At 55.5% G+C, this 22,250-nt stretch overlaps 1 protein-coding gene across 1 annotated transcript; it reads left to right on the top strand.

Annotated features, from left to right (window-relative positions):
* Positions 1-3,283: 3,283 nt before the first annotated feature.
* Lemd2 (LEM domain nuclear envelope protein 2) lies at positions 3,284-19,009 on the top strand. The gene is made up of 9 exons (XM_004649570.3): positions 3,284-3,962; positions 6,157-6,197; positions 8,345-8,420; positions 11,190-11,266; positions 12,152-12,231; positions 13,748-13,893; positions 14,747-14,848; positions 14,919-15,021; positions 17,728-19,009. Exons 1-9 carry the CDS (start codon positions 3,284-3,286, stop codon positions 17,876-17,878), a joined length of 1,455 nt encoding a protein of 484 aa, XP_004649627.3. The 3' UTR covers positions 17,879-19,009.
* The last annotated feature ends 3,241 nt before the right edge of the window (positions 19,010-22,250 follow it).

The following is a 22,250-nucleotide window of genomic DNA, read 5'->3' as shown; positions in this document are numbered from 1 at the left end:
CAGTGTGGCAGCCCTTCGGGGATCCAGAGGGTGCTCCACAGCCAGTAGCCCGGGCTGCTAGTGTGGATGAGGTTGCTAAGCAGATATACACATGAGAGCTTGTCTTTCCTCTTTGCCTTTAATAAATCAAGAAGACTGTCACAGCCCAAGCACACCTTAAAAAAAAATTCACATAAAGATGAGAAAGGGTGTTCGTGGCCAGCCAGAGACCTTGAACTATTTCCATTTTCTTAAAATACACCTTCCATTTTGACAGGTCCCATGAAAGAGCCATGCCAAAGACAAGGCAGAATCTGAGGGATGGAAGGGGGCACCTGACCAGACAGGGGACAGAGGTGGCTAAAGAGTTTGGAGCCTCCCCTGAGGGTTGTGCACTGATGCAACAGAGCCATCCACTGATGTGGAGAATCATGGAGGAGCAAGGTGCTCTAAACCCAGGACTGCCAACCGCAGCCGGGATTGAGGAAATGAGAGCTAGGCGGGACTGAACTGGGAAGTTGTTCTCAAAGGAGTAGGGAAAGGAGCTGATAGGTAGATCCTCTGTGGGTGGCTGGGGCTGGGGACCTCTTAATGCACCCTGTTAGATCCAGAAACCAAGCTCGTCAGCTGCTGGAGGCCACGGTGAAACGAGATGAGTGGGCGGGGCTGGCTAAGAGCCCCAGCAGAGTTCTAAGCAGAGGTAAGTCAACAGGGCCTGGGAAGGAGCCCTGGACCACGTGACTCTAGGTGTGTGTACAGCAGTAGCAGTGACCCTGTCACAACAAAGGTAGACAGACCCCCACAGAACACATCACTGAAGGTGGCCCCAGTTCCACACATATTGTTTCGAAGTAGGATCTCATTCTAGTCCAGGCAGACCTAGAACTCAGTATGTAGTCTCAGGGTGACCTCAAACTCATGGCAATCCTCCTACCTCTGCCTCCCCAGTGCTGGGAGTAAAAGCGTGTGCCACCACACCTGGCCCATCCATATATTTAAAGTCACCTCAGATCCCTGTGATGAAATAGACCAGAAGTCTGTGAAACACCACAACTTTCCGTTACGCACAGTTGAAGCATGAGGGCCCTCTTCGAATGCACAGGGCCGGCATTGATGCCACAAGGCTCACTCTCTACATACTGAACTGCGCAGCTGCAAGCAGTTGCACAAACACTACCGACGCATTTGTCATGCAAACAGTGCTTCAGAAAGAAATGAAATACTATTGTGTGGTATATGTGTTAGGCAATCACTATATCAAATCCATGGCAGTCGGTGAAAACACAGGCAGAGAAAAGGAAAACAACACTTGGTAAGAGAAATCGCAACGCATGGGAGCAGCTGAGTCAGGGAGAAGGGGAGGCTAACTGAGCAGATGCTGCAATTTTCCTGGCGATGTGGCCAGCATTGAGTGCCCCTGAGATAGAACGAGTGGCAGAAATTCAAAGCTGGCGGAAGAACATGGCCCAGGGTCCTGTGGAGGACACGGACAGAAAGAAGAGGGCCGCAGGGATGGGGCTGGGTAGGTAAAGCAGGGAGACCTCAGGCAGGAGGGGGCTGGCCAAACTGGACCCTTGAAGAACTAGGGCCACAGTAACCGTTGCAGGAAGAAGCTCATGGGGGACGCAGAAGGAAGGGGAAGAGGGAGAGGATGCTGGAGCAGCTTCCCTTGGTTCCCTAAGGGGTTCCTGCTAAGAGCCTCATGTAACCAAATCACTGGGCCTGTGGGAGGCTCTGAACAGCGCTGGCTGTAGGGATTTGGGTGAAGTGTAAACAAGGATGAGCTCCTGCCAGACCCCATCCTGAGCACCATATCTTCTACTCCTCCAGCAGCCCTATGGGGGGTTCTGACAAATAGGCTTGAGATGTTAATTGGGTATGATCACACATCTAACGGTTACAGAGTTAGGATCGGAACTCAGATCACAGCAGGGCAGCAAAACTGCTGGGCTCATCTCTCCTGTGAGAATCCCACCAGGTGCCACAAAGCTTCTTCCCAGCAGCCCCACAGCAGTCATGGGAGGCCAGCGTGGGCGGTTGGTCTGGCCTAGGGCATGGGCGTGCTCTGCTCCTGAGTGGCCAAGCACTTGTCTGCGGTTGTCCTGCAGCACAGGGTCTGGGAGCATGCATAGGGCTGACCCTGCCACTGGCATGAAATCCAAGCGTGGGCTGGGGCGATGGTTCTGTGGGTAAGCTCTGGGTAAATGCTTGGGGCAGACGCGGGGTCAAAGTTTCGATCCCCACAGCCACATAAATGCTTGACGTGGTGGTTTGCACCTAAAACTCCAGAGCTGGGGAGGCCAAGAACAGGAATATTGGTGAGCTCTAGGTTCAGAGAGACCACGCCTTCAGGAATCATGTGGAGAGAGAATAAAAAACACCGGAAGTCAAATTCTGATCTCCACACGCACATCCACAAACAAATACACTAACCCTACTCACAGAAACACATGCCTCTCCAACAAAAACACAAAGAGAGAGACTGGCAACCGATTGTGTCTCTCTACTCCTGGTAGTGGCTTGTCTTTGAGAATTAGACAATTCATTCATTAAGTCAATATTTTACTGAATGCCTACTGCATGCCAAGGACTATGTTAGGTGCAAAGAACCATAGGTAAAAACCACAGGTCTAACAGACAAGGGAAAGGGAGAGGGTGGAGCAAGACAAGAGCTGAAGACAAAAAAATATTTTTTAAAGGGAGGAGGGCTGAAGGGATGGCTTAGCATTTAAGGCGTTTGCCTGCAAAGCCAAAGGACTCAGGTTTTATTCCCCAGGACCCATATAAGCCAGATGCACAAGAGGATGCATGCAACTGGAGTTCGTTTGCAGTGGCTAGAGGCCCTGGAGCTCCCATTTTCTCTCTCTCTCTCTCCCTCTCCCCCCCCCTCTCTCTCTCTCTCTGTCTCTCCAATAAATAAATTTAATTAAGAGGGAGGAAGCCAGGCATTGTGGCGCGCGACCAATCCCGGCACTTGGGAGGCAGAGGTAGGAGGATCACCGTGAGTTCTAGACCACCCTGAGATTTATGTTAGCCTGGACTAGAGTGAGATCCTACCTAGGAAAAAAAAAAAAAAAAAAAAAAAAAAATCCCTACGGACCTCACCAACATGGCAGCTCTTAAGTGGAGTCGGACCTTCTCATCATGGCCGACCGCTTGGCCGGCAACCGCCCTTCCCAACATGGCGTCTGGGGCCGACCTTCCCATCATGGCGCGCGGCCCCGCCCGCTCCGCCGCGGCCGCCTGTGGGAGCAGTTCCGGGTGCGGTGCGCGCCAGGGGCGGGCGGGGGGCGGCGTCCTGGCCATGGCCGGCCTGTCGGACCTGGAGCTGCGGCGGGAGCTGCAGGCCCTGGGCTTCCAGCCAGGACCCATCACCGACACCACTCGGGACGTGTACCGCAACAAGCTGCGCCGCCTGCGGGGCGAGGCCCGGCTGCGCGACGCGGAGCGGCCGCGGGCCGAGGCCCGGCTGCGCGAGGAGGCGCCGCTGCGCGCCCGGCCCGCCGCGGCCTCGGTGCGGGCGGAGCCCTGGCTCTCCCCGCCGGCCTCCAAGACCTCGGGGCCTCATGGCGACCTCGGGGCCTCCGCCGCTCCCTGGGCCGGGAGCCGCGGCCTCGCCTATCCCGTCCGCCCCGCGCCGTTCCGGCGCCGCGCCTCGGTCCGGGGCAGCTCTGAGGAGGACGAGGACGCCCGGACGTCCGACAGGGCCGCGCTGGGCCCGATCCGCCGCTGGTGGGCCTCGAGCCCGGCCTGGGCGCGGCCGCCCCCGGCCGCCTTCGGCCCTGACCCGCGCCCCGGCCTGCGGGCCTCGCGAGCGGGCAGTGCGGGCGCGGCGCGGGCCAGGCCGGAGGCGGGGCGGCGGCTGGAGCGCTACCTGTCCCGGCTCCTGCTCTGGGCCAGCCTGGGGCTGCTGCTCGTCTTCCTGGGCATCCTCTGGGTGAAGATGGGCAGACCCTCGGCGCCGCAGGAGGCGGAGGACCACAGTACGTCCCGGGCCGGCGCTGGGGAGGGCCCGGGGGCGCGGGTGTCGGCCGGGACCGCCGCGCGTCCTCCCAGCGCCCGGTGCGCCCTGTCTTCTCGCTGCAGACTCACCTTCCTTCTTCCCAGCGTCTACAGCACTTTCTGCCTCTTCTTGCTCCTCTTCTTTTCCTCCCCTCGCCCTCCGCCTCATGTCTGCCTTTCAGCCACGTGCTGGGAGCAAGTTGAGTTCTACCCCAACTTCTGGCTTGCCCTGTGGAGAGAAAGCTACACTCTTAACAGACAGCCCCCCCTTTTTTGGTTTCCTTCCCCTTTGATCTCTTGCTCACTCACACTTAAGTTCCCATGTGAAGGCTCCCCAGATTTCACTGATCCCTCAGGGAGGAAGCAATGGTGGCCCCGGTTTTGTAGCACCAAAAAGATTATTCACTGCATCTTGAACCATGGGGCCTTGCATCCTCACAAGGGTTGTAGCCCTGCCTGTGACGCACACAAATGTGGGAGAATCTTTCGAAGAGCTTAAACTGGTACCAATGGGGCAGTTATTGCTTGCAGCATCCTCGAGTTTGCCAAGGAGAGGGCCAGTGATGCAGGCTGTTGTCAGCCATCATCTGTTCACACTTACTATAAGACTAGCCGTGTCCAAGGGAGATGTACGGGATACAGTGTGTCTCCTGAAGAGCTGTCCAAAAAGGCCACTGGCCTTTGAACTCGGCCCTAATTGGAAATAATGCAGAGGACATTTCATTATAATTTGTTGAATTTAGGGCCTCACATATGCTTGACATAAGGCGAGTGCTCCATCACCGAGCTATAGCCTCAGTCTTATTACTATTTTTTATTTTGAGACAGGTTCTTGTTAAGTTGCCTAGGCTAGCCTTGAACTCATTCTAGTCCAAGCTGCCTTTTCGACCTGTGACCCTCCTGCCTTAGCCTCCCACATAGCTGGGATTACAGACCTATGCCACCAGGAGTCAGCTCATTTTATTGTTAATTTAGGTGTACAGGGACACTTCATCCATTGCCTGGCTAAAGCAGCTGGAATACAGGGGGAACCTGCACTAGCATCTGATCTCGGGGCAGACAGATGTTTGGGTGTGTATCAGTGTGCAGGCCTGGGATCACAGACTTAGGCAGACACTGGGAGGAATCGTTTAGGGAGCTGCTAGCAGCACTAACTGCCGTTGTCACCGTGCTGATGATGTCACATCGTGCTGTGGCTCACCACTAAGACAGTTTAAGACATCAACTTTGGGAATACCTCCCAAGAATTGCCTGGAGCTGCCTCATCATAACAGTAACCCTTGACATAAGGTTGTGCAGTCCACACAACTGTCCTCTCTGTTGTCTTGTTTGAGCCTAACTCCCTGAGTTAATCAAGGGAAGGTTCTTGTTTGGTTTTTTTTTTTTTTTTTTTTTTTGAGACAGGGTCTCACTTTGAATCCCAGGTTGGCCTTGAACTCATGACATGTCTACCTCAGCCTCCCTAGTACTGAGATTGCACCTGCAGGCCACCATGCCTGGCACAGGAAGGCCCATTTGACCCCATTTTACAGATAAAGAAACGGAGGTTCCAAGTGTTGTATTGCCCAAGAGCCTGTGGCTGCTCACTTTAGTTGGGATACAATCTGATTTCTGAATCCATGTTGGGGAAGCCTTTAGGTCCTGTTGTTTGCACTTTAAAGATGCCACATTGAAGCTGCCGTGGTGGCACATGCCTTTAAAAGAAAAAGGTATTTTTATTATTTGAGAGAGAAACATAGAGAATGGGCGCACCAGGGCCTATAGTCACTCCAAATGAACTCCAGATGCATGTACTACCTTGTGCAGCTGGCTTATGTGGGTCCTGGGGAATCAAACCTGGATCCTTTGGCTTTGCAGGCAAGGGCTTTAACCACTAAGCCATCTCCCCAGCCGGCAACCACCTTTAATCCCAACACTCAGGAGGCAGAGGTAGGAGGATCATCCTGAGTTCAAGGCCATCCTGAGACTACACAGTGGATTCCAGGTCAGCCTGAGCTAGAGTGAGACCCTACCTTGAAAAACCAAAAGAAAAAAAAAAATGCCACATTGAGATGATACCTTTCTAGCCCCAACCCTGTGTCAGTTTTTACTCCATCTGAATTTGAGAAGTCTCTTTTTAATCTTCATTTCCTCAAACCCCACTTTTAATCTGTGTATTTCTTTTCTTGGTCACAGTGAAATTATTACCAGTGGAATGTGAGAGAAAAACAGATGAGGTAAGTTTGAGTTTCTCTGCCTTTTATCATTCCTCCTGAGGATGTTAGTCTTTGCCAGGAGGTAAACTTCCCTGAAAAAGATCATCATAGGATCATTTTCAAGGAGTGCTTCCCAGAATGTACCAGAATCACATCATGTTCTGTGATGCTTGTGTCAGACTCAATTGTGGCAGTGAAGCAGTACTTGAAATACGGAGGACCGAGCTCCCAGGATCCAGCCCTGGGCTTGTTACAGAGGCCCTTCCATCAATCATAGCTTTGGAGACTTTGATCTGCCTGTCAGTCCAGGGTGGTGCTGTGGGTTGGTGAAGGACCACTGTAGCTCGCTGGTGTTGGGAACAGGGCTGGCAGTTGCTAAGCATCCGGGGGCCAGGTTCTCAATTCTGCCTCGTCTCTGGTGTGTATCTGTGGCCTGGAAAATGCTGTACTGATTTGATACATCTGAGGCATTTGTTTGAAGCATGGTGATTGGAATTAGCTCTTTTAACCGATATTTAGATTTGTTTTATGAAGCCCTTATGTTCCCTATGAATAATATTTGGGGAAGGTGAACAGTCCCAACCATTTATGAATCACGAGAGCAGTGTTAGTGAGCGCGCTGGTTCTGCGAGAGTCTCAGGAAGATGCGAGGCAGTAAATTTTCAGCTCATAAATCCTCCCAGGAGGAGTTGTGTGCTGCCAGAGGGCATGACTTAGTGGTCCAATTATTAAGTGTGTGGTGCCAGGCCTCCACAGCCCAGGGGCTGTGACTCATGGTCATCGGGATGTCACTGCATCCACTCGTCCCCTTGTTAATGAAGGGCGCCCTGCTGCAGATCCCAGTTACTTCTTTCCTTGTTTCTGATGTGTCATGTTTGGGGGGTTATGACGCTCCTTCCTTGCACTCAGCCAGCCACCATCTTTGCTCCCCATTTGTTCGGCAGAAACAGACTCCTCATAAGTTTAATGTGTTTTCCATCGTAGACTGCTTGACACTTAGGTGACATGGTCCAGAAACACAGGCAGCCAAAAGGAACATTGGGATTTTGAAGACCAAAAGCAAAGACAGGAAAAAGAGAGCTTTCCCATGAGCCTCCCCTGGGTATATTCGTTTTGTTTGCCCTTTAATTAGAAAACATCCTCACACCCTGTTTCTTCCTCCTTTGCATCTGTAAAGATGTCAGACTTCAAAGGAAAGGCAGATTTGTCCCTGGTCCTCTAAGCTAGACGTGTCATGGCCCTCTTATGTGAGCCTAGACTGGTGTCCTCCATGTCCTTATTAGACTTGCTCAGTGAGCTGGCAGCAGGGCCTGGCCGTCCCTGCTTCATGGGATTCCCTTGGTCAGGGAAGGTGGACCCAGGAGCAGGCAGCTGGGGACATGCTTCTTGGCTCCTATAAAGCTCTCGCTGAGTCACCTTGGTGGCTGTGGCTCACCAGGTTCCCAGGTGGACATTTAAGTGCCAAATAACTGTTCTTCCCCTTCTTGGTGGCTAAGGACTCTGCCTTTGTGTGCCTGAGAACGTGGGGACAGGCTGGGCGTGGATGTGTTGTCTTCCTCAGGCCATCTCGGCATCTGGCACTGTCCCTTCTGGTTCTTTACCGGGAGTCAGCCACGCTGAGTGGCTTGTGCGCGCTGAGTCCTCGCTGCAGTCCTTGCTCGAGCAGGCCACAAGCTTGTGTGGACGGAGTAGCCCCGTCCCCTCCAAGGTCCCTGCTCTTCTCTCTGGGGAAGCTGGGCAACTGCATCACTCTGAGTCACTCCAGAGGATGCTGTGGGCTAAGAACAGAGCCACGGGTCACTCTCCCTCCACCTTCCCAGAGCCCTGGCACTTCACTCCTCATGTCTCACTGTTCTCCTTGGCCTGGCCCTCTGTGGAATCTGTTTTAATGGCTTAAAACTTGGAGGTGGCAGGCTGAGGTGGTGCACACCTTTAATCCCAGCACATGGGAAGCACAGGTAGGAGGATCACCACCCTGGGACTACATAGTGAATTCCAGGTCAGCCTGGACTAGAGTGAGACCCTACCTCAAAAAAAGAGAAAAAACAAGCAAAACAAAAAACCGACAGCAAAATAAAAGTTGGAGGTGTTCCTTGCTGTCAGAGTGCATTTGATCTCGTGGCTGGGGAGGCACAGACAGACCCCAACTACCTTCCTCTGCCTTTCAGTTCTGCCAGGCCAAGCAGAAGGCGGCCTTGCTGGAGCTGCTGCACGAGCTGTACAACTTCCTGGCCATCCAAGCCGGTGAGTAGCCGCCAGTCCTGGCAGCTCCCCGCCCGAGCAGTCAGGCCACGGCTCCCCTAAAAGGCATGAAGAAGCCGGGCGGGCCTCTCCTTCACGCTCGCTACTCTAGCGTATCTTTTCGTCTTCTGTTGGGGCAACACGTGCTGGCTCTGGTTTTTCTGCAAGGCCCCAGGGTCCAGTGTACACCCAGGCCTCTTGGCAGGAGCTTCCCCTTTTCAGGGATGCCCATCATCTTGTCCTTTGGGGCCTCCTGTTGGTGTTGGGAGAGGCCAACCCCTAGGCCTTCTCAGAACTTGTGTTCTCCACCCCTGGAAGTTTCCTTGAGCAGGCTAGCCAGGGGAGGGGCCTACTGGTGTAGGTAGAAGGCTGCCTGCAAGGGGCCCTGGTGCCACATCTGGTCCTGACTGTGCCATCCGTGACCACAAGTCTGTGATCCTCTCCTGCCTCGTTCTTCCTGTCTGACCCAGTGATCTTTAGTCTGTCACACACTGTCCACTAGGGAGGCATACTGAGCGTGCCTAGAGTATCTTCTGGGAACCTGGCTGGCAGGGTCCCCAACAATTAAATTTGCTGAACTCATGCCTTGACCAACATTCTTAAGTCCTTCCCTACACTAGGCACCCAGGAGGCCCTCAAATCACCTGGAATAGCATAGGAGGCTTGGGTCTGCTTCAAGAACCAGGTGGAGTAGTTCTGTCTCAAGAAGTAATTGAGAAACGCCTTGTACTGACTGAGATGCCAGAGGACAGACTGAGGCCTGTCAGCCAGGGCTGAGTGGACATAGACCAGGCCAACACCTGATCCAGCATTGGCCTCACTGCCTCCCTCTCCTGAAAGCACCTGAAGGAGTCAACATGCCTCCTTAAGGCCTGGGGGTGGAATTCTGGCCCTTGTGGGTGTCTGACCTTGGTATCATGGCTGCCGTCTCAGGCCAGCGGCACCAGCACCATCAGGGAGCTCGCTGACAAGCTGCATTTATCCCAGGTCCTGTCTTTACCTTTAGGAAGACCCAGGGAGTCTGTGCACCCTGACGGCGAGACGCTGTGCTCCACACTTCTTTTTCATCCACCTGCCATCATAGTTGTTCCTGGTTTGCCATCACAGGCTCTGGTACCTGCTACCATTAGGGTAGAGGGCTTGAGAAGGCAGAGTTCTCACGGAGGCCTCAGAGAAGTAGGGACCATGCCCGTGCCATCCTCCTGTGGGATCAGCTGTGTTCTAGATGCTGTACCAGCCTCCTGAAGTTGTGAGGTGGCTCACCCCATAGGCTGCTTGTGGTTTTGTAGCAGAGACAGGCCACACACTGCAGGAGGTGCAGTGAATTGAGATGTCGCTGTCAGGAAAGAGTCACTCAAGCGGGGTGCCTTTGGGCTGTGTGCATGTGGGGAAGGGCCAGGCAAGGACCCAGGAATGACTGGCAGGGCTGGGACCGGTCTCTGCAGGGAAGAAGAGGGAGTGGCATTAGGGAACGCAGTGGATTCTGGGCCCTGGAGTTAGATGGAGCAGAGGTGGTGAAGGCCTGGGAGTGACATGTAGAGCCAGATGCCAAGGAGGCAATGGCACAGCAGTGGGAGTGACGCAGTGTCACCTCAGTGGAATCTTTTTTTTTTTTTAATGAGAGAGAGAGAATTGGGGTGCCAGGGCCTCCAGCCACTGCATTTGAACTCCAGACATGTGCACCATCTTGTGTGCGGCCTTGCTCATGGTCACCTTGTGTGTCTGGCTTATGTGAGATCAGTGTTGTCAAGCGTGGGTCCTTAGGCTTTGTAGGCAAGTGCCTTAACCACTAAGCCATTTCTCCAGCCCCTCAGTAGAATCACTTTAAAGCCTTATTGACAAAGCTCAGGATGGAAAGGGGATAGGAGGCACCCAAGGATGTCATGCGGTGACCAGGTGGACCTGTCAAGGGCAAGTCTAGTCCAGTTGGGGCAGAAAAGTGGTAAAAGCTGCCTTGACCTGGGGAGGGGGTGCAGGTCAGGAACACCTTTCAAGTGGGAGGAGGGTTTGGCTGTGTCAGGGGGAGCCTCTTGCTACCTAGCAGGGCCACAGCGTCTGGCTGCCTAAGCCCCTGGCTTGGCCAAGTGGAGGGCATATAGGCCACCTGTGAGCGTCAAGAACCTGTGTAAGCTTCGCCCTGTGCTGTGCTGTTCTCAGGGAATCCACTTGATCCACTGGAAGCCATGTTGGCAGCAAGCCATGTGAAGGAAGGCTGAGGGGTGTGATGGGTCACCAGGTTTGCTGAAGGCTGCCTGCTGTGAGGTGGCCAGGGTAAGGGGCAGACTCCAGCCCCCGGCCAGGTGGTAGCCTGCCTCTGCCTGCCCGCTGTTCTGCACACTGCTTCCCAGGACCCCTTCACCACGGGCTCGCTGTGCCAGGCTTGAGCCCATGTCGTGATCAGAGTCCCTGCGGTGCCTCAGCCGCCTGCCCTTCTTTCTTCGCAGGCTGGGTTTGCTTCTAGTGCCATTCTGGTACCTTCCGAAGCGCCTGTCTGGTCCTTTTAGGGATCAGTCGTATCAGACCTTGGTATTGGGCAGCTTTTTAGTCAGGTAATGCAAATCGCCGCCCGGCTTTGTGGGTCAGGTTTTAATGATCTGGAATTGATCCAAGCTAAGTGGCTTTTGATCTTGCAGCACCATGAAGGCACCCACGGAAGCCGAGCGCCCCGGCCACATGCCCCTGATTAGTGCTGATGGCCTGATGCTCGCAGTGTTCAGGACTTTCAGCACCTCTCTCTGTGTTGCAGTGTGCCTTCTCCCTCCTCTCTCCTAGGTAACTTTGAGTGTGGCAATCCCGAGAAGCTAAAAAGCAAATGCATTCCTGTTCTGGAAGCCCAGGAATACATAGCCGTGAGTAGGCTGTGGCTTTTCCCTCCGGGAGGGCTGACCCTTCAAGCCCTGCAGGTTTTTCCCTTTCTGTTTTGTGTTTGCCTTGTGGCTTGCTAGAGCTCTTGTGCGCGTTTTCTCTCTCTTTCTCTTTCTCCCTCTACCCCTTTTCTTGCCTCATTCTCCCTCCCTCCCTCCCTTCCTAGTGGAGCATGGGCTACATTGAGTTAAGGCTGGCAAGGAAGGGACCATGCCCCAGGCCTGGGCCTGATGAATGAGGCCTGGTCTGACCTATGACCCCTCTCCAGCTGAATGGCCACTGCAGGCTGTCCCTTCTTAAAGGGCTCTTGCACTTGCTCCCTCTTTGTTCCCTCTCCTCCCTTCCGGGCTGCTGTCTCCAGTGCTGTTCTGTCCTCTTGTGATTCCTTCGGCTACTCAGGGCCCGTTTGATGTGATGGTAGAATTATGGGATTTTGGAGCTGGTGAGGACCTCCAGGGTTATGTGGTTTAGTTGCTCATTTCACAGATGAGAAAACTGAGGTCTGGAGAAGGCCAGGGACTTTGAGAGGCCTCACAGCTGGGACTAGCCCTGGCCTTAGCTTTGGTGCTCTTCATGTCACCGCAGGCTGAGCAGCTGGCCGTGTGGCCCAGCTGCAGCGCGGCCTTTGCACACTGCTGTTCCTCTGGCCTCAGACCTGCAGTTTCCCGGGCGTGCTTCTGCACCCTCCTCTGGCCAGAGCCTCTTCCTGGCTCTCATCAACCCAGCCAGTTTGCTGCCCATGTGGTGGAACGGGCTTCGGAGTGTGTGGCGGACACGGTAGAGGGCCTCTAATCCTGCCTCAATATAATGGTGCTCTGGCCATGGTGCCCAAGGCAGGCAGAGCTAATCCTCTCCCTCCGACCCCCCAGAATGTGACGGGCAGCTCCTCCTCGAGGTTTGAAGCCGCACTGACCTGGATCTTGAGCAGCAACAAGGACGTGGGCATCTGGTGAGTGCGGGCGGGCGGCTCAAGGCAGCACCGCCACTGTCCTCACCCATCAGCTGTCTCCAGGGCTCACCCAAGGCTCTCAGTGGTGTGGTTAGAGAACTGGTTCAGGCCACATGGCAGAAAGCAGGCCCATTTGGGCTTCAGACCAGGTAGCAGCCCCAGGAGGAGACACGCTTCCCAGGTGCTGGGGCGTGAGCCTGCTGACCCAGCTAATCCTGCCTCGAGCAACCCTCTTCCTGCTCATTCTCCCGCCCCACAGCTGCTGGGAAGGAGGTTTCTAAGCTTCCTCTCCTGGGGTGTGACTTCTCCTTTGTAGATGAAGTGATTCTGCTTGTTGATTTTACTCAGTATGGAAATTGCTTGGGAAATACTGGGTTTTATTCTGACCAGGCAGTTTCTGCCTCGCCTTTATTGCTGGCAAGCACTGTTGGCAGAGATAGCAGCCCTTTTAAAAGGCTGAAAGGCCCCACGTGGCTGCTCAGCTGGGGAGGGTGCGCCAGCCCATGCCAGGCAGCCCTGGAGACCCCTGCCAGAGCAGCGAGCCACGCAGCCCCTTCCCACGGCTGGGTTTCAGGATCTCAGTTCAGGCTCCAGCTCCTGACAGTAGCACACACTTGGGTTTTGTTCCTTCCTCACTAATCCACCCAAATTACTAATTCCATCAGCAGTACATCCAGCAAAGCCCTTGGGCAGCTCAGCCTAAAACACAGTAACTGGATGCGTGGCACGATTAAGATCCGCGGGCTTAGCAGCAGCTGCCCTGCGTGGTGGAACGATTTGCCTGTGTTGGGAAGACAGAGGAGAATGCGGATTTCCCCTCCACAGCACCCATGGGAGCTACCCGCGCGGAAGAGCGATGACATTCGCCTTTCCATGCGGGGGAAGGCAGCCAGGAGGGCAGCTGAGCAGCTTCGATGGCCGTGTGGAAAGTGGGCCATGAGAATTCAGATGGCAGCCATTGGAGAGTGCAGTGTGCCCATAGCTCCCAATGCCTGCTCTTCCCACCTGCTGGAGGGTCTGTGGTAGGGGTCTGGCCTCTGGCAGGCCAGAGATTCCCCGTCATCGTGAACTTCACGGCACCCCAGGATCTTCACGTAAACAGCTTATATGCCCGCTTATCACCAAGGAAAGGTGCAACCTCCTGCATTCAGTCTCAGCTTTGGCCATATACTCGCCAAGGCAGAGATGCAGTAAACATTTCCATTTCTCTGTGCTGGGAGGTGGGAATCCAATTTACAGTTTAATCTTGTGCACGCTGAGAGAGGCTGTCAAAGACCCGGCAGAGGGGACGTCACTTGAGCGGTAGGCGCTCGAGCTTGCTGCCGTCTTTAAAGCTTTATTCTTTCTAAGTAGCCAGTGTGGGAAGTTTCTGGAAAGAGCACACCCAGGATGCCCGTCCTCATCTGTGAGCAAGTGGAGTCTTCCTTCCGTGCCTCTCTCCCCCCGGCGGACGTGGGGCTCACCCCTCGCTCCCCAGTGCTCTGCAGCACAGTCAGAGCCCCCAATCCTGTTCCAGGTTGAAAGGGGAAGACTCATCAGAGCTGGTGACAACCGTGGACAAGGTGGTCTGCCTGGAGTCTGCCCGACCCCGCATGGGCATTGGCTGCCGTCTAAGTCGTGCCCTGCTCACCGCCGTCACCCACGTGCTCATCTTCTTTTGGTGTAAGTCCTCACTGTCCACCTTGTCCTTCTGCTGCTTCTCAGCCTGCCGTTGCAAGCAGGACTCCAGAGCCGCTCAGCGCCCCCACCCCCCAGGCGTGAGTGATGCGTACATGGTGCTCATTTCCAGCTCTGCACCTGGGGTTGGCTAATAAAACAGGAGGTGGACAGGTCAGCCTCTGCCCCAGGCTGTATTTACCTTTGGAGATGGGTGGCAGGAGCTTTAGGATAACTAGAAATGTCCTTGGCACAGGCAGGGGAGTGGACCCCACAGGAGCTGGCGGCACTGCTCAGTGTGGATCCCAGCACACCGACCAGCGCCAAGCAGGAGGCCTGCGGGACCTCGGCCTAATTTTATTCCCTGAAAAGTGTAAACATGTGTAGAGCCACAGGCCCAGTGGAAGTAGTAAGGACATGGTGTGTGTGTGAAAGGAGAGAGGGCTCGTCTCCCGGCATCGGGGCCTTCAGCAGAGGCCTGGGTGTGGCTGGGACGAAAGGCAGGAGCGTGGAGATGGGAGCCTGGGAGCAGCAGCAGCTTCCAGGCTGCCAGGTGCCGGGAGTGATCAGCTGTTGCACCTGAGAACACAAGGTCCGGCAAGCGTGTGTACGTACATGTGTGAAAGGAGGCTCCGGCTTAGGGACGAGACAGACCAGAGTGAGGAGGGGAGGGGCTGAGATCTGGATAGCTCCACCCTCTGGAAGGTGGCTGCTTCCCTGCCCTTGCAGTCCCTGACCTGAGTACACGAGTGCTCAGGACACATTTGCAGAGCACTCGGCCTTGCCTTCTGCTCACGTGGCCACTCGAATCTCTGCACAGTGGGAGCAGATGCCGGGCTGACAGTTTGCTCCCTTCCAGGCCTGGCCTTCCTGTGGGGGCTCCTGATCCTGCTGAAGTACAGGTGGCGGAAGTTAGAAGAGGAGGAGCAGGCCATGTACGAGATGGTGAAGAAGATCATAGGTGTGTGGGCCCTGCGGGGAGGATGGCCCGTTCCTACGGGGGCTGGTGCTCACCACTTCATTCTCCACAGACGTGGTCCAGGACCACTATGTGGACTGGGAGCAGGACATGGAACGCTACCCGTATGTGGGCATCCTCCACGTGCGCGACAGCCTCATCCCTCCACAGAGCCGGTGAGTCCTCCCCGGCAGGGCTGCTGGGTTGACCCCAATAAGCTCCATGGCGGGAAGCCCAGAGCCTGACACGGTGGTCCACCTGAGGGTGGCTGCAGCCGGCCTCCTGCTGCTGGCTCTGTCCTGTGTGGCAGTGGCAGCGGTGGTGGCAGAGTGAGCCAGTGAGGCCATAGCAGAGCATCAGCGTTCTGCACACCGACGCCACTGCCACACCCTGGCTGTGGCCCCCAAGCTCCAGCTGGTCAGGGCCTAATGGCTTCTGCCCATGGAAATCCAGAGTAAGCAGAGCTCGGCACCGGAAACCCCAGCCCCGGCCTCATGTCTGCTCTCGCGGCCCTCTTCCCGTGTGCAGCAAGCTGCTCCCTTTGGTCCTGAGAAGGTGGCTCCCTGCTGCTAGAGTGGCATCTGCCTTGTCCCAGCTGGCAGCGGCAAGTAGGCTTCCTGTCACTGTCTTCCGTGCAAGAGCCATGGGGACACATTCCTTAGGGTTCTGCCGACCAGAACCAGTTCCTTGTCTGTGTGAATAACCAGTGGTGTGGAGAGAAGGGGATTTTTCAGGCAGTGACCATGACCCACAACGAGGAACACCTGTTACCTACAATAGCAGCAGTCTGGTCCCCCAGTCTGCATGTGCACCTGTGCATATTCACACATACGTGCACACACATACCTGTGAGGCAAAGTGGAGTTTCACAGAGGTACACAGGGTCAGTCTCAAAGGCACCAGGCTATGTGATTGTGACAGGTGGAGTTGTGCACCAGAATTGGGTGTGGGGTAGCCAGCAGGGGCCACCTCAGTGTCACTGTAGTTTGTGGCTGTCACCACAGACCAGGCTGTTCTGCGGACAGCCTGGACTACGCTCAGGTCACAGTTCCCATGCTTGTGGGCTGTCGACAGGACACGCCCAGTCCTCACTACAGCCTGCAGAGTGAGAACAGTGAGGGCTCTGTGGCATAGGTGAGGAAGCCCAGGCTTGGGGAAATGAAGGGCTTTGCCGAGTCCCCAGTGTTGGCATTCTGTGCTGCCACCCCCAGGCTGCGCTGCTGACATCCTTCTTCCTGTCAGCCCAAGGGGAATTGGAAGAGTTAAGCATCTGTAAGTCCAATTTTCACTGTATAGTCCAGGCTGGCAGGCCTCCTCCCTCAGCCTCCCAAATGCTGGCATTGCAGGCGTGAGCCACTGTCAACAAGTTGCTGCTGGGTGGGAAGCTTAGTGGTATGCACCTCACTTCCCTGGCTGCTGCAGCCCTGGCCCGCCCCCAGCACCACACAACATGGTTTCTTCAACATGAAGATGCTTCCAGGCCCTTGGCACAGGTGGTAGGAGGGGCGCCCACTGCCACTCTGAGTTGCCTGCCTATGGGTCCTCACGTAGCATGTGGCTGGCTCTCCAACTCCCTGGGGAGGCTACTGGTCTCCAGGCCCCTGCCTAGTTCCTGGCCCTGCCCCTAGTCATGTGACCAACCTCACAGCTCCATTTTCTTCATGAAGCAGTGATTCCAGACTCTGGTGGAGATGGCCTTTTGTTCACACATTTAGTCCACAAACGTCTGGGAGCGCTTAGTTATGTGCTTGTGGCAAATGGAAGAGGTCGTTCTAGAGAGGGGACACGAAGCACAGAGATCGTGAGTGACACTAGGCAGTAACAACTCTTGAGGAGAAGGGGACAGGAATGCCAGTGAGGTGGTCAGTGCCAGGCACATAAACACTCCAGAGTGGCCCTCAGCCCTTGGACTTAGCTGGTACAGCTGCAGCCACATCACCTGGCCTGAGCTCCTATGGTCTGGCCAGGTACATGGCTGCCCTGGTCTGAGGCCATCATGTGCCCACACCCGCAGTTCTTGCTCCTCCCGAGCCCTCTGTCCACCCAGGCGGGACTGTCTGTGGCAGGCCACTGGCGGAATGGTCAGGTCTGCCACCGGGACAGCACTGGGGAATGTCGGTACGCTGTAGTGAGCCGCGCAGGAGCTGATTGGAGCTCTGGCTCAGCAGTCTCAGGCCTTACCTATGGATGGGCAGACTGCAGGGGCTGCAGTGAGGCAGGGCCTGCTCATCGCTGCCTGCCTTCCAGGGCACCCAGTTGAAGGCAGCACTCACATCTTCCTGACCCGGTCTCTAGGGAGTCTGCAGCCTGGCCATACCATCCTCTTGAATAGGTCTGATGACAGTGTGGCCCCCTGGGAAGAAACCCCACCCTGCCTCCTCACTTGCATTTGGCCTCCCGGGTGACCCTGCCATACTGAGAAAAGTTTGAGGCGATGTGGTGTTGCCCGGGCTGGGAAGGAAGACTTAAAAGCCACCCCTCCCCATGGCCCTGGAACCCTCTGTCATGAAGGATAAGGGGCTGGCTCCTGGAGGGCCCTTCCCAGAGATCTGGTGTCTTGGCCTCCCTGGTGGGATGCATCCCTTTTCCAGTCCCATGAAGGCTTATGGGTGTGGACTTGGCAGCCCAGTGGCTGCACTAATTGGCCCATGAAGGGTGCATGGGTACAGCCAGCCTGACGGACCCTCACATGGAGACCCAGGCGTCCAGCCCCTCCTCCTCTGTAGCTCCTTCTAGTTGACACTGTGGGACAAAGAAGGTGAAACACCCCTCTACAGTTGCCTTGACGGCCAGCACCATTTTTTCCCCGCAGCCTGGAGCTGTGGCTTCCTTTGTGGGATGGAATAGCACCCCGGCGGCCCGCTAAGCTTCTCTCCTTGCAGGCGGCGCATGAAGCGTGTGTGGGACCGTGCTGTGGAATTCCTGGCCTCCAACGAATCCCGGATCCAGACAGAGTCCCACCGTGTGGCAGGGGAGGACATGCTGGTGTGGAGATGGACTAAGCCTTCCTCTTTCTCTGACTCCGAGCGATAGGGCCCAGCCTGCTGCAGGCAAGGCGGGCACACAGCTTGGTGCTCACTCAGCCTGCCTTGACTGCCCTATCCAGCCTGGCTCCTGACATACGGGCTTCCATGGGACGCAGGGAGAAGCTGGGTGAGGGCCCACCCCTCTGCCTGTCTTGTGGGCAGAAAATGGGAGGACAGCCCCTTTTCCCCGGCCAGAAGACATGCACAGATGTGAGGGGCTGGTGGGCAGGACAAGTCCCTCAGCCCCTCAGCTTGGGAGTGGGCCGGGTGGCAGGGCCCAGGGGGTGCTTGGTCCGTGTGCCTTTGGTGTTTGCAGGAGCACTAGGGTGAGAATGCCTGTCCTCTGCTGGGCGGGCTGCTCTGTCCACAAGGATAAACCGGTAGAAATTAGAGCCAGTGTGGTAGGAACTGGGGAGGCTCCAGCCGTGACCTGCAGCCCCAGGTCAGGAGGTGTGGGCTGGGCCAGGGCCACCCAGAAGTGGGGGCTTCCCCCACCTCTGCGCCCCCAGCGCCTCCATGGTGCTTTTTCAGGAACCTGGTTTTCAGACCAGACCTGTGGCGAGGCCTGGCATTGAAGCCATGATGCCAGGGCCCCGGCTTGGCTCAGGTGTGAGCCTTGGGCTCTTCACAGATCACTGTTGTACTGTGACTCAGCCTCTGAGGGCTGTGCAGTGGGAACTTGCAGCGCTGGCAGGGTGCGGGCCGTGGGTGCACACTGCCCCCTGCGGGCCGCGCGCCACAGTGCCTGCCGCCAGAGGCCCCACTCCAAACGCCTGGCAGGGGCCTTCCTAGTTAAGTGTGAGCCTCTCCAGCACCTTGCACCAGATGGCCTCCTCCACCAAAGGCAGAGTGGTGGGGGAGCACGGGAGGAGGTGCAGGGCTGCCTCCCCAAGACGCTGAGCGCCCCCTCTCTGGGCTCATTGGCATTTGCTGTATGCTTAACAAAGTGCCCGTTTCCTCATTTGAGCAATAGTCTCACCGCTGGCGTCTGGATGGTGGCTGGGCTGGGGTCTGAGCACCCCGCCCCATGGCAAGACATCGTGCTTGTGATCAGGCACAGCCGGCTCAGGAGACGCTACAGCAGGCTTCTGCACCAGGGTTGGATCTGCTGGATAATAAAGTGTTGATGGAAAATGAACGTGCTCTCATCCATGCCCCCCAGCAGTGCCAAGGACCAAGGTGCTCAGGCTGGGCCCGCCTGCCTTGGTGAGGGGTCTCCAGCAAGCTGCGTCAAGCACTGAGACCACCTGTCCTGCAGGCTGTCTGAGAGAACCAGATAGTCCCCGGTGGGGGCCGGATGCAAGGGTTGACAGCCCCATTCTGCCTGCTCCCCGCCCCTGGCTCCCCAGGGCTCCTGAGCACGGGAGCCATGTGGAGGGGGGATTAGATGGGGCTTTCCAGCTATGCTAGTGTCCCCAAGGAAGCAGACTGCTTACGTCTGGGCCCAGCTACTGGGGACACCAGCTGGTGGCTAGTGCTTCCCGGAGGCTGAGGACATTGAGGATTGGCACCAAATGCAGATGGAGCCATCTCCACAGGAGCCCCAAGAAGAGACTGTCCTTCAGGGGCTGCAGCCAGGTCCACCTGTGCGTAGCCATTATGAGGCTCCTGACCCATAAATCTAGCGGGCAAGCGGTTGAAAAACCCAGCACAGGCCTCCAAAAGAGGGCCGCTGGTACTGCCTTGAAAGAGCTGGCCCACGGCTCCGTGGGGGCCAGGGGACATAGCCAGAATGAGGTCAACAAAAGGCCAGCCAGCCTGTGGCCCTGGCAGCTCTCCAGAGACTGAAGTCTGTCTGAGGAAAGGGCTAGGGGAATCTGGGCAGAAGTTGTGGCTTATAGTTTTGGTTGTTTTTCTTTTTCCTTTATTTTATTTTATAAAAGTTATTTGAGAGAGTAAACACAGAAGAGAGTGAGTATAGGCATGCCAGAGCCTTCTGCCACTAATAACCAACTCCAGATGCATGCGCCATTTTATACACCTGGCTTTACATAGTACTGGGGAATTGAACCTGAGCTGTCAGGCTTTGCAAGCAAGTGTCTTTAACTGCTGATCCATGTCTCCAGTCCTTTTTTCATAAAAAAGATTTTTAAAGATTTCTTTTTATTTGAGATGGGGGTTGGGGGAGAGTGAGAATGGTCGTGCCAGGGCCTCTAGCCACTGCAAACACCATACACCACCATGTGCATCTAGCTTACATGGGACCTGGAGAATTGAACCTGGGTTCTTAGGCTTTGCAGGCATATACCTCAACCACTAAGTCATCTCTCCAGTCCAAATATTTTGAGATAGAGAAAGAGGCAAATAGAGAAAGAATGGGCACACCAGGTCCTCTAGCCACTGCCAGCTAATTCATCTGGCATATGTGGGTACTGGGGAATTGAACCTGGGTCCTTAGGCTTCATAAGCAAGTATCTTAACCAGTAATCTATCTCTCCAGCCCCTACTTTTCCTTTTTTTCCTTTTTTTTATTTTTGAGGGTGAGAGAATGGGCATGCCAGGACCTTCACGCTCTGCCAGTGAGCTCTAGAGGTGTGCACCCCTTTGTGCACATGTGCAGCGTTGCATGCTGCGTCACTGTGTGTCTGGCCACATGGGACCTGGAGATTTGAACATGAATCCTTAGGTTTCACAGGCAAGTGACTTAAACTGCTAAGCCATCTCTCCAGCCCCTACTTTTCCTTTTTGAGAGGGGTCTTATGTAGCCCAAGCTAGCTTCAAACCTATGTAGCCAAGGATAACCTTGAACTGGTGATCCTCCCACCTGGCTCTCCAGTGCTGGAGTTATAGGCATGCGCCACCACGTCCGGTTTTATGCAGTACTAAAGATCAAACGCAAGGATTCATGCATGCTGGGCAAGCACTCTCAGCAACAAAGCTGGACATCCGCAGCCCTAGACGTTTCTGCATTTCTGTCCAAAGCCCTTCCAAACAATCCCTGTGCACAGCCCTCTTTCTTTGGTAACAAGCAGCCCTCCCGGATCAGATGGGTGCCACTAAAGCAGCTTTAGGAGAGGGAGGGAGAAGCTGCTCTCCGCAGATCTGTGTGACATCCAGCCAGAAACGCCAAGCTGCCTTCCCAGGTTCTACTCAGGAAGAAGGCAAACAACCATTTGTCACAGGTTTATCACAAGAGTGTCAGTGACAGCTGTTCCCCCTTAATTAATGGGCCACTGACTTCGAGCTCAAAAAACATCCCCACACTGAAGTGCACATGTCAACTCAAATCCACGATTCTGTGGGCCTCCGAGGGAAGGGGCAGGGCAGCAGATACCTCATCCAGCTGTTCCTAAAGTCCTTCCTGGGCCAGCCAGGCAGCTTCTCCAACCATGTCCCCAGAAAAAGTTCTAGTGACAAAGAGTTCACGGAGGGTCCCAAGGATGCACCAATGACACCATACCACTTGGCACCTCTGTGCTACCCCAGGTGGATGCTGCCCTTGGGTTGGGGAGGTGTGGGGCTCAGATCCTCAGCTCCGTCCTATGCCTGAGACCTTGATGAAGTCTCCCAGTACCTATAGCACGGACAGGGGAACGACTGGAGCAGGCAGAGCCTGGCACTCTCAGGGCAGCGGTTGGAGCTCACTGGTCGCCATGGCAAGCCCCATGTTGCGTTCCTGGTTAGGCCCTGGTGGCAGAAAAGGGCGCAGACAGGCTGGGAGTGAGCCAGGCTGCCTGGCTCCTAGCTCTGCCCCACTCCTGGAGAGGAGGGAGGAGCCGCTCTCACAGTTGACACCCCGTAGCGTGTAGCGTCATTCCAGAAATACCCAGGTCCTGCCCACCAAGGACCCCAGGGCTCCTCTAGCCTCCCCCTCTTGCTCTTCGCACGCTCGCCCGGGGCTCCATCAGCCAGCACCTGCCTTGGCCTGTGCTCTCGCTGCCCACCTGCTCTGTGCTCCCGAGATCGCCAGAGGCTCAGCCCCTGTCCTTCAGATCTGGCTCCCTTCTCACCTTCCCTGTCCGAGGTCACGTCCCCACCCCAATGTCCTCAAGCGACCCAACCCTCCTTTGACTTGGTCTTAATATCTCTATCTCACCACATGCCGGTGTTAACTGGCCACCACCACCTCATATCAGCTGCTCCAGGCCAGGAATCTTTTTTTTTTTAATTGACAAGCTTTCATAATTATAGACAATAAAGCATGATAAGTCCCCACACACACACACACACTTTCCCCTTCACAACTTCACTCTCCATCATATCCCCTCCCCATCTCAATCAGTCTCTTTTATTTTGAGGTCATGATCTTTTCCACCTCTTATGATGGTCTTGTGTAGGTAGTGTCAGGCACTGTGAGGTCATGGATATCCAGGCCATTTTGTGTCTGGAGTCCTACCCTTCCTTTGGCTCTTGCATTCTTTCCACCACCTCATCCACAA

This window comes from Jaculus jaculus, chromosome 8 (assembly GCF_020740685.1).
Source record: "Jaculus jaculus isolate mJacJac1 chromosome 8, mJacJac1.mat.Y.cur, whole genome shotgun sequence".
Taxonomy (NCBI): Eukaryota; Metazoa; Chordata; class Mammalia; order Rodentia; family Dipodidae; genus Jaculus; species Jaculus jaculus.
This window is presented reverse-complemented; position numbering and strand designations above follow the sequence as displayed.

What these genes read in the sequence shown, in the direction of transcription:
- Lemd2 (XM_004649570.3), top strand. Translation starts at nt 3,284, where the DNA reads ATGGCCGGCCTGTCGGACCTGGAGCTGCGGCGGGAGCTGCAGGCCCTG. An exon ending in CTTCCTGGCCATCCAAGCCG is followed by an intron (nt 8,421 to 11,189) that starts GTGAGTAGCCGC and finishes CCTCTCTCCTAG; the next exon opens with GTAACTTTGAGTGTGGCAAT. An exon ending in CGTGCTCATCTTCTTTTGGT is followed by an intron (nt 13,894 to 14,746) that starts GTAAGTCCTCAC and finishes GCTCCCTTCCAG; the next exon opens with GCCTGGCCTTCCTGTGGGGG.